The following is a 9,170-nucleotide window of genomic DNA, read 5'->3' on the forward strand; positions in this document are numbered from 1 at the left end:
GGCTATGAAATGAATGGGGTACCAGCCAGTACAGTCATAGTAAGGTCATCAGAATCCTTATGGAGAAGTAACAGAATCCAGCCCTCAAAGGAGGGGAAAAGACTGCTAGGGAAAACTGTCTCAATCTTACATGATGAAAGACAGACAGACAACTACAAGTTGTCATTTCTTTCTTTAATATTTTAACTGAAAAAAAAACCCAACCCAAACCATCAATTTTCCCTGTACATTCACTTTTTCCTCTCCCCAGTGCTTTGGCTGTTCTGTCCAGGAGGTTCAGAGTCCACTTGCCATCAGGTGGGAAGCTGACGTTCTCATGAGGTCTACACACAAGTTGTGAACATGGGAAGGGACACCTCTGATTCTCAGCCTGTACCTCACAGTAAAAAACCAAGTTGTCCCCGTGAGCCCCTGGGAAACGTTTTGAAGCCTGAAAGCGCTCAGTGAACCCGCTGACGGAACATGATCACTGGAGGAATTCCCACACTTACTGAGGGTGTTGTAGGGGGAAGATTTAGCACATCAATTGTTTATGCCAAAACAATTACTTCAACCTTAATGTTTTGATCATGTATTAAAATTCAGCATTAATGAACCCAGATAATAAACGACGATGTTTCAGCCAGGTTCTTTGTTTTGTCCCCTTTCTGCTCACATATTTCAGCGATTCTGAACCCGACAACAGTTACTGATGTCTTTAACTGAAACAGTGTCCACCACGTTAAACGTGATACTTCTGAGTCTTTATGTTTCGGTCAACAGTTCAATCTGGTAGGCAGAAAAGCTGGTAAAACCTTGGCCAGGCATGCCTCAACCAGGAGATAACTGCTATGTGTAATCTGCTCTTCAGCCTGTACGAGTCCACACTCTGCCGTTCTCATCCCTCCCCTGCTACACAAGATACGAGCATTGCCTGGTTCTGGGTTTATTTTAACCATTTTTAATCAGTTTGAAGACTTGGAAGTTCTACATCACCTTTAAGCATAAATAGTGTCTATTTTAAAAATACGATTCACTATCATCCACCTGCAGATTCTTGTGAAGACATCTACAGATTCTAGCAAAGGTCGCTCTTATTTCCACAAACTGTCACGCCTTTTCTGCTGAAAGAGAGAGAAAACATTCTGTAACCAACCAAGTACATCAAGGCATGAAATTCAGAAACACTCACTGAATCTCTAGATTTTTTCCTAGTGTTGAGAATCATTCTGAGAAGATTGCCTGACGTTAACATTGATGTATTGTATTTCCACTTGCCAATCTCATTATGCAACTGCTTTTAAGATCAGACACCTTCTTCTTCTAGAGGCTTTCAAAGGAAAAAAAACCAACAAAACGCAGGTACACAATAGTTCTGGGAGAAGTTCAGGCACAGGTCTATTGACAGTCAAATACGTGCTAGGAAACCAGTTCTAGGGAAGAGCTTTGGGCATTCCATTAACTGACTGAGAAGCCTCCACTGACTGACTCAAAACTTTCAAGAAAGTAGCTTTTTCCTTCTCTTCCCCTACCCTGCTTTTTTTCTCTCCTCTGTACAAAAACGGTGGCAAGGTAGAGAGGCTGTAAAGAAAGCGCAGTACTGAGCCATCTGAAGCTGGTGCTGTGGCCTTACCTGTCACTGGGACGACGTAGATGACTGTGGAACGGTACCTCCCAGGACAATACTGTTTTTGTCTGACAGGGTTTTCAGCGCAGCTGTGGCTGGTGACTGGAGAATTTTACGTGACAGCCTCATTCTGCCGTCAGTCGGATCCCGCCCAAAGTATTTAACCTGTTAAGAAAACAAACCACTTTAAGGCTGACCAGCTTGAAAAGCTGGAAATTGCATTTTCCTTAAAAGGTGGTGGTTTGGGATTTTTTTTCCCCAATTTGATGCTAGAAAAGTTATAAACAATACGCACTATATCGCTATCAAATTAATATGGGACCTAGATAGCAAGAGTAGGACGCTAAATAAGCCTAATTTGAAACGACTAGGCCTTTAACCAGAAAGGGAACCTGAGATGGCAAAATATTTTCTTTGTAAGCACAACCCAAGAAATTCACTCAAATTCTAAAATATGAACAGCAGTTTGTTAACATTCTACAGTTAAAAAAAGGAAAAAATTACCTGAATTTCTTGTCCAACTTCTAATCCCAGGGCACTAGGATGTTTAATCTAGAACACAGGGTTTCCCAGAAAAAGGTATTTCAGCGTGATTAATTTCGTAAGGTTAGTTACAAAAGTCCCTTTAATTAAACCCAAATGGGAGTGTCCAGTTTACACTGGTTTGAGCAGGCATTACCTTTCTCTGATCCAGCTGGGAATTATGCAGCAACACTGGTGTCATGTTTGGGTACAGCTTTACCATCACTCCGGAATCTCTGCCACAGAGAACAGCGAGGTTATTTCAGAACACACCGGCAGAAGGCTCCGAGTGCTTTCTCCACATATTGAGCCCAAAGCAAGTATCAGTAAACTTCTCATAAAGAAGATTCTACTCCTCCCCTTTAAAAAAAAAAAAAATCTTACTATCAACCACAACATGTCCACTAATTCTTCTTGAATTGAAAGGGGATGGAAATTACTTCCTTCAGGACAGTGTGTTTCAGTAGTAAGGCCATCCAGAAAGTGCACATCATCTCACACCAATAGCTGTCTCGCAAAAAAGCAAAAAGCAAATTCGTGCCATCCCTCTCACATACAAAGATGAAAAGGTTTTACAGTTTTTTAGGGATATTCTAGTAACTAAACCTGCATCAAGAATAAACAGCCTTATTAAAAAACGGAATAATATTTCCAACAGAAAGTATCAGGAATGATGCAGCTACCAGTGTCACCCACATAGTTCTGGTATCCTTAAAAATCAATTGTTTCACATCAGACTTAGGTGTCAGGATTATAGCTCTGTAAAACTGATTTCTATTCAACTCCCGAGCACTCTTCGTACCTTAATTCGGTTATCGTGGCTGTATAAACCGCACCAAATTCCAAATTAACTTCCTGCTGTAAGGGGGAAAAACCCAGAGAACAGTAAGACACCAACTCGCAAAGTGCAGACTGAAAAAGCTGACAAGTGTCGGTCCTTACGTCATCTCTGCAGATTTCACCGATAAATTCTCTTGCTTCGTGCATAGCACTCGGTGTGGGGGCAAACACAGAATACGTCTCTTCATCCAGCTGACTGACGGTTACGCCTTAGGGAGAGGATTGAATGAGAGGGTTTAGGTGCATCTCTCTGCTAAGGGTGGGGTACGTCTAGTTCACCGATTTCAGCCGATTGAACAAAGGTTTTTAATAGTGCAGCCTCTCAGAAATACTTCACAAATTCCGTTCAGCCACTTCTGAGGGCCACCACAACGTCAAGCTGTAGGCCTAATGCCAAGAGACCTGCCAGCCTGCATTTATCTCAGCCAAAGCATCAATAGCCCTGGTAGGAAATGGAAAGTGAAAAAGGCATCAACTTTGAATTTATAAGTACCTTTTGCTCTTAAAACTTCTTCCTGTCTACTCATTAGGGTGTTGCTGCTGAAGCGCAAATGCCAGTTCTACAGCGGTGGCCTACACAACAACTTGGGAAATACAACTTTAGCCTCTTAATAGTTTTTGAAAGGGCAGAAAGATTCGGCAATGGCTGTGCTAGCAATATCTGTTCTACGAAGATCCACCGACACTTCACGCTGGCAACATACACATAGGAAAAAGAGACACTAATAATACGTGAGGATAAAGCATCACAGGAAGTGACAATGTCTTACCAGTCTGTGCCTGAAGTTTTTTCAAATTATAGGCCCCAGGACCAACAAATCTTAATCTTTTTGATAATGGAACGTGGATAGTTTCTGAAAGAACATTCAAAAATACTTTGAAATGCTAAATACAATAATCTCAAAAGAAGATAGGTCACATTCATTTAGGCTTTAATCTTGTATAGCTACTTGTATGATTTGCTGAACATTGATGTAATTACATTTAAGAATTGAAATAAATGAAAATATAGAATACAAATACTGAGGAGTGTAAGCTACCTTAAGCCACACCAATCTATATCCATTCTGAGAGCTTCAGTTTAACTCTGTTCTCTGGTGTTCAGTGAAATAGTACAGTGCTACCCCACACAGCAAAAAACCCAACAATTCACCTCCAAAAACCCAAAGAAAAAATAACCCTGAGGTGCAGGGGCAGAAAGATACAGCAAGCATTCATGTAAACAGCTGTTTAAGCAGCAGCTTATTGTTAAAACAGAGGTAATTATAAAAGATATGAATCCGTATCGACTAACATTACCTACAACTGGTCCACTTTCTTTTCTGTTAGGTCTGGGTTTTGCCAGTGTTTGGTTCATAATTTGTAAGATCTCCCTCTTTGCAGCTGTGGGGGTTGAGAGGGGGAAAGGAGGAGGAAGGAAAAAGAGTTTTGTAGAAGTTTAGAATAAACATATGCAGTTTTTGCTATAAATTAGATCAACATCCGTTCTTAGAATGTGCCTCCTGCCAAACTTGAGGCAAATCCTCCTGCTCTGCGTACACAAACCCATGCCCTCAGCACGCTTAGTGATGTTACGCAGCCTAGCACATTACAGCCAGCTCTGATGTGGCCCGTCACCTCAATAACGTGGGGTGCTGAGAGGAGCAGCAGGGGTAGCGCTGGTGGGGGAAGTCACGGTACGCTGGCCTGCAGCTTGAGCTGAGCTGCTCCTAGTGACACGCCACTGAACACCAATTACTAGCGCTTACGGTTTAAAGGCGTTTTCCTAATAACATCCTGCTATGACAATCAAGTTGAAAATGTTCTCTTACAACTAATTAAATCTCTGCTAAAGCTGGTAGCTTCAATTTTTCATACCGCTCACTTCAGCCTTTCCCACCCGTGTTATCCACAGGGTACTGAGCTGCTAGACCCCAGCCATGCTCCCCCTGAGACGACACGGACTTGTACTTCAGTTCTGAGAACTTGCAGGTCAAGACATTTCAAAATTGGTCCAAAGTTACTTTCAAGGTAGCTTGGAGCTTATTTTTAACAGCCCTTTTTACTGATTTATTGCACAGCAAAGAGCTAAGCTTCCCCCCCCACAACTTGCCCCATATGATTTTAATGCAGGATGACAAAATTTTCTAAACTGATCTGGCTCAGTAACATTGCACTTGAATCAGTCAAATCCAAAACACTGTAGGTAAATGCTTCATAATTGTAAATTATAATTATTTGGTTTCATAAAACTTAATACAATTTATCATTTACTATCATAAAATGGTGCAAATACAAAGCTGGACCAACCTGTAGCTTGCTGAATAGCTTCCATTACGATTTTTATCGGTATTCCTGGCAGTTTTAGATCAACCTGATATGAAAAGAGTTAAGGTACATCAGCATGCACGGAAAGCTTTTCTAGCTACACCCCCAGATTTCCATCTTAGGCAGATTTAACGTTACAATACCTGCAGGGCAGTTACTCCTTTGTTAGTACCTGCCATCTTGAAATCCATGTCACCGTAGTAATCTTCAATTCCCTGCCAGCACAGACAGACAATTGGAGTAACTTAATCCCAGTGCCAAGTCTCATTACACTAAAAGTATGTTCTATGTTTCATTCAATAAGCCACAAAAGCAGTTCTGCTGCTTGGAATTCCTTCCAAGACTCCTTCAGCCTTGTTTTGCTGTTCAGGATTAACACTGTTCCTTCCTCTCCTTATAAATTAGAACTAGATTCTGAACGTCAGTACAAAATCAGCCGTGGGTCTATCAGTGGCTGCCACAGGACGAAGCAGCAGCAGCAGCATAATGTGCATTTCCACCCCTTCCCAGCAACTTTGCCAAGTGTTTATTCTCCACCCAAGATATCGTGTCTTTCAGTGAAGTACTGAACGATTATTAATCTCTTTCTCTCCAGAGAAAAGACAAAAGTAATTGGAATGAGAGAGCTTATGAAAGCTTAAGAGAAATAACTGAGTAATTGCACAAAAACCTAAGAGACATGACTGGACACTTCAGAGATTTTCTGAAACAAGGGAGGCGTCTGGAAGACAGAACTATTCAGTATTTCCAGTAGCGCACAACCCAGAATTAACTGGTAAGCCACTACAGAAGGTGGCCACAGTAGGTGTTTTAGAGAATTAAGCAGCAGTAAACCCAGCAGCGCCAGAACCACTCACCAGGATGTCTGTCAGCAAGCGGTAGTCCTCAATATCTCCTTTTTCCAGACTGCACTTGGTAATGAGCCCTATTGCTACACCCGCCACTGCACTTGACACTGGAACTCCTAATGGTGGTAAATCAAAATACATTTTTGTAACCTTTGGTCACTTACTAACCCTGTATCTCATTATCATATGTAGTTTATCCTTGTAAGTGACGTGTTTTGTACCTGCATCCATTAATGCCAAACTTCCACCACATGCAGAAGCCATTGAAGACGACCCTACAGAGTTAAATACAGGGAGGAAAAAAAAACCAAAACAACAAACCAGAATTAAACGCTGGACAGAACTATATGAAAAAACCTTGCTAGTTACATTCTTCAGAGACAGTTCACTAGGTTAAAAATACGAAAATCATACTCACCGTTTGACTCTAAGACTTCAGAAGTAACTCGTATTGTGAATGGGAAGTCCTGGGGAACAACTGGTTTCAAAGCTCTTTCTGCCAGTGCACCTGATTGAAAAAAACAAAAACAAAAAACCCAAACACCAAGTGATTCATAAGCAAAAACAGCCAAAACACTGAAACTTACAGCATGGCACTTGTCTAGTCTGAACTTACCATGTCCAAGTTCTCTTCTGTTCATACCACTAACTTTGCCGATCTCATTGGTTGCATAAGGAGGAAACTATGAAATAAAAAAATGTATATAGAAAATTAACTAATATTTTTCTCCATTTCAAAACATCCTCTTACAAAAAAAGTATTTGAAATTTGGTGCATCAAGGTAAAAACAAAAAATAAACAAACCCCAAGCCGCCACATGACTTCTGTAAGTCACTGAGTTTGCAAACCAGGACCAGTTTAGGTAGTGTTTGGTAAATGTTTTACTTCCACAGACCAAGAGAATAAAGCCGTTGCAAGGTGCCTGATAAACACCGCAACAAGCTTACTGCAGTTACACTTGTCAAACAACGTACCAGGAATCTTGTTTCTGTCATACAGGCAATGCAACAAGATCTGCCTGTTGCCTGTACAAAATACTCTGGGCAAGTTCAAGCCTGAGAGAGATCTAAGAGGTAAAAGCACTTATTTACTATTAGTGTTGCCTATCGGCCGAACATACTAATGGTGTACTGAAAATAACAGCGCAGGTTACTCCTACTTGCAGCAACAACCCATTCTTAAAGAACTCTAGGGCCGTATAAAACGGCAATGTACAATTTATCTAGCGCTTTCTAGGGAACCAGCACTTGTGTTCAGAAACTGCAGTACAAATTCACATATGAACTAGAATTAATAAATTTTAGCAAACCAAGAGATTATTTATACCCTTGGAAGTGACTGATTTCATCTGTAAAAGCAAGACACGAAGCCCTTTGTGAACCATGCAGAAAGCTGTGACACAGTAAAACTCTCACCTCATAATGCAGCATGAAGTTTTTATCTTTTATTCCACTGTTAATTAAAAACAAGACCACGTCAAAAAAGAGCAACCAAACATGTTTTACAAACAATACGTAATACATCAGATGACATTCAGTTTTGCTTACAAATAGACCCAGCAAAGCTGACACACTAAGAGGTAAAAGCTCCCACAGGGGTGGGAGGAGATCAGAGCTGCAGCTTTGCAAGGAAGGAGTTTCTCCTCCTCAACAAGTCAGCCCGCAGCAACGGAACGTTCACAGCGCAAGGACTGGCTTGCTACATCCTAAGTTAAATTTCCCTTACTCCGTTAAAAACAGATGACAAACATTTCCACCCTCTGTATATAAACTTGTTTATTTCTTCTCCATTTTCTTTCTCTCAAACCCAGACCAGGTGTCACTTGTAACACTCTCCAATCTCAAACATGTCGTCTACAGAATCAACGTCATCTTAACCAAAAACCACTACCAAGATGGCTTGAAAACAGGCCACGTCAACCTCCAATTTTACACATTTTGTGTCGTATGTGGACATATGTATAATGAATACACATATATATGTCAAAGTTCAAGGCACTTTCACTTCCATCAAACGCTCCCCCTCGATTTTACCACTGACAAGACCCCGGAAGGAATACATACCTCACTGCTGTGGAGATAACATCTGACTTCACACTCGATTCTATGGAGTCAAATGTAACGGTACAGAGAACCTAGAATCAAGACAGAGGGGAAACGAGCAGCTCTCAAACTCCTCCATGTTTCACAGCCTCTACTGGTAATGCAGAATCAAAAAGAATGACTTCACCTACCACTCCTGCAAACCCTTTTTTTCCCCCCGCTTCACCACACAAACTTATTAATAACCTGTAATGACTGTACCGTCTTACAAGCAATCACATTGAAAAATACCAGTTTAACGCTGCTTAACCTGGAAGGAGCCTGGAGCAGTTTGTTCACCAAGAAACCAACCTACTTCGATGAAGAGCCAGGGCCAGCGGCAGCCAGCACGTTGTGCAGAAGAGCAAGCCTGTTAATCACACGACTTGCAGCACGTGTTATTTTTAGTTAGAGAAGAGAGGACAACGCTGAGGAGTAAACCACTGCTTGCCACTCCCTGTGTACCCTGTAATAAGTCACAGCAACGGCTGACAGTCTTCTAGGAAAATGAGCTATAAAGACGAAATCTCACATACAATCTTAATTCAATGCACCCAACATCTGACACTTCTAGCAAAGAGGGGAAAAAAACCCTCTCATTAATGTGATTTGTTTTTGTACAACTTCCCCATGTCTGTGACTATTGTCTTAAAGGACTCAGATATATTTTAATTAAATCTACACGGTCTTCTAGTTATTACTATTTGAATGTGAAGAAAAAGGAAACATACAAATCTTCCAGCTTTGATAAATTAATTTATAATTTGTTATGTTTAAAGGTACTACCTGTGTTTGACCTCTCTGAAATAAGGCTGATCCATGAAGCATTTTAAACATGTTCACTTCACATTTAATCTCTCTGAGGGATGTCAAATCTCGCCCATCACACCTGAAGTTGCAAGCAGAAATTATGAGATCAGTGAAACCACAGCCTTGGATAGAGTTGGCAGAAATATGGTTCAGCA

The 9,170-nt window shown here is 41.0% G+C and overlaps 1 protein-coding gene across 1 annotated transcript in view; it reads right to left on the minus strand.

The window, feature by feature from the left end:
* Positions 1 to 950: 950 nt before the first annotated feature.
* Positions 951 to 9,170, minus strand: part of PNPT1 (polyribonucleotide nucleotidyltransferase 1) — a 12,364-nt gene continuing 4,144 nt past the window's right edge. The window contains exons 12-28 of the mRNA XM_010131316.1: positions 8,992 to 9,094; positions 8,188 to 8,258; positions 7,540 to 7,576; positions 6,740 to 6,806; positions 6,542 to 6,631; positions 6,345 to 6,398; positions 6,133 to 6,239; positions 5,419 to 5,490; positions 5,258 to 5,321; positions 4,268 to 4,351; positions 3,739 to 3,822; positions 3,071 to 3,177; positions 2,931 to 2,986; positions 2,286 to 2,364; positions 2,111 to 2,158; positions 1,613 to 1,771; positions 951 to 1,103 (exon numbers count right to left, since the gene is read on the minus strand). Of these exons, the coding sequence (XP_010129618.1) occupies positions 1,616 to 1,771; positions 2,111 to 2,158; positions 2,286 to 2,364; positions 2,931 to 2,986; positions 3,071 to 3,177; positions 3,739 to 3,822; positions 4,268 to 4,351; positions 5,258 to 5,321; positions 5,419 to 5,490; positions 6,133 to 6,239; positions 6,345 to 6,398; positions 6,542 to 6,631; positions 6,740 to 6,806; positions 7,540 to 7,576; positions 8,188 to 8,258; positions 8,992 to 9,094 (1,279 nt within the window). The 3' untranslated portion in view covers positions 951 to 1,103; positions 1,613 to 1,615. The remainder of the gene's footprint in view (positions 1,104 to 1,612; positions 1,772 to 2,110; positions 2,159 to 2,285; positions 2,365 to 2,930; positions 2,987 to 3,070; positions 3,178 to 3,738; positions 3,823 to 4,267; positions 4,352 to 5,257; positions 5,322 to 5,418; positions 5,491 to 6,132; positions 6,240 to 6,344; positions 6,399 to 6,541; positions 6,632 to 6,739; positions 6,807 to 7,539; positions 7,577 to 8,187; positions 8,259 to 8,991; positions 9,095 to 9,170) is intronic.

Source organism: Buceros rhinoceros, unplaced genomic scaffold (assembly GCF_000710305.1).
Source record: "Buceros rhinoceros silvestris isolate BGI_N320 unplaced genomic scaffold, ASM71030v1 scaffold38152, whole genome shotgun sequence".
Taxonomy (NCBI): domain Eukaryota; kingdom Metazoa; phylum Chordata; class Aves; order Bucerotiformes; family Bucerotidae; genus Buceros; species Buceros rhinoceros.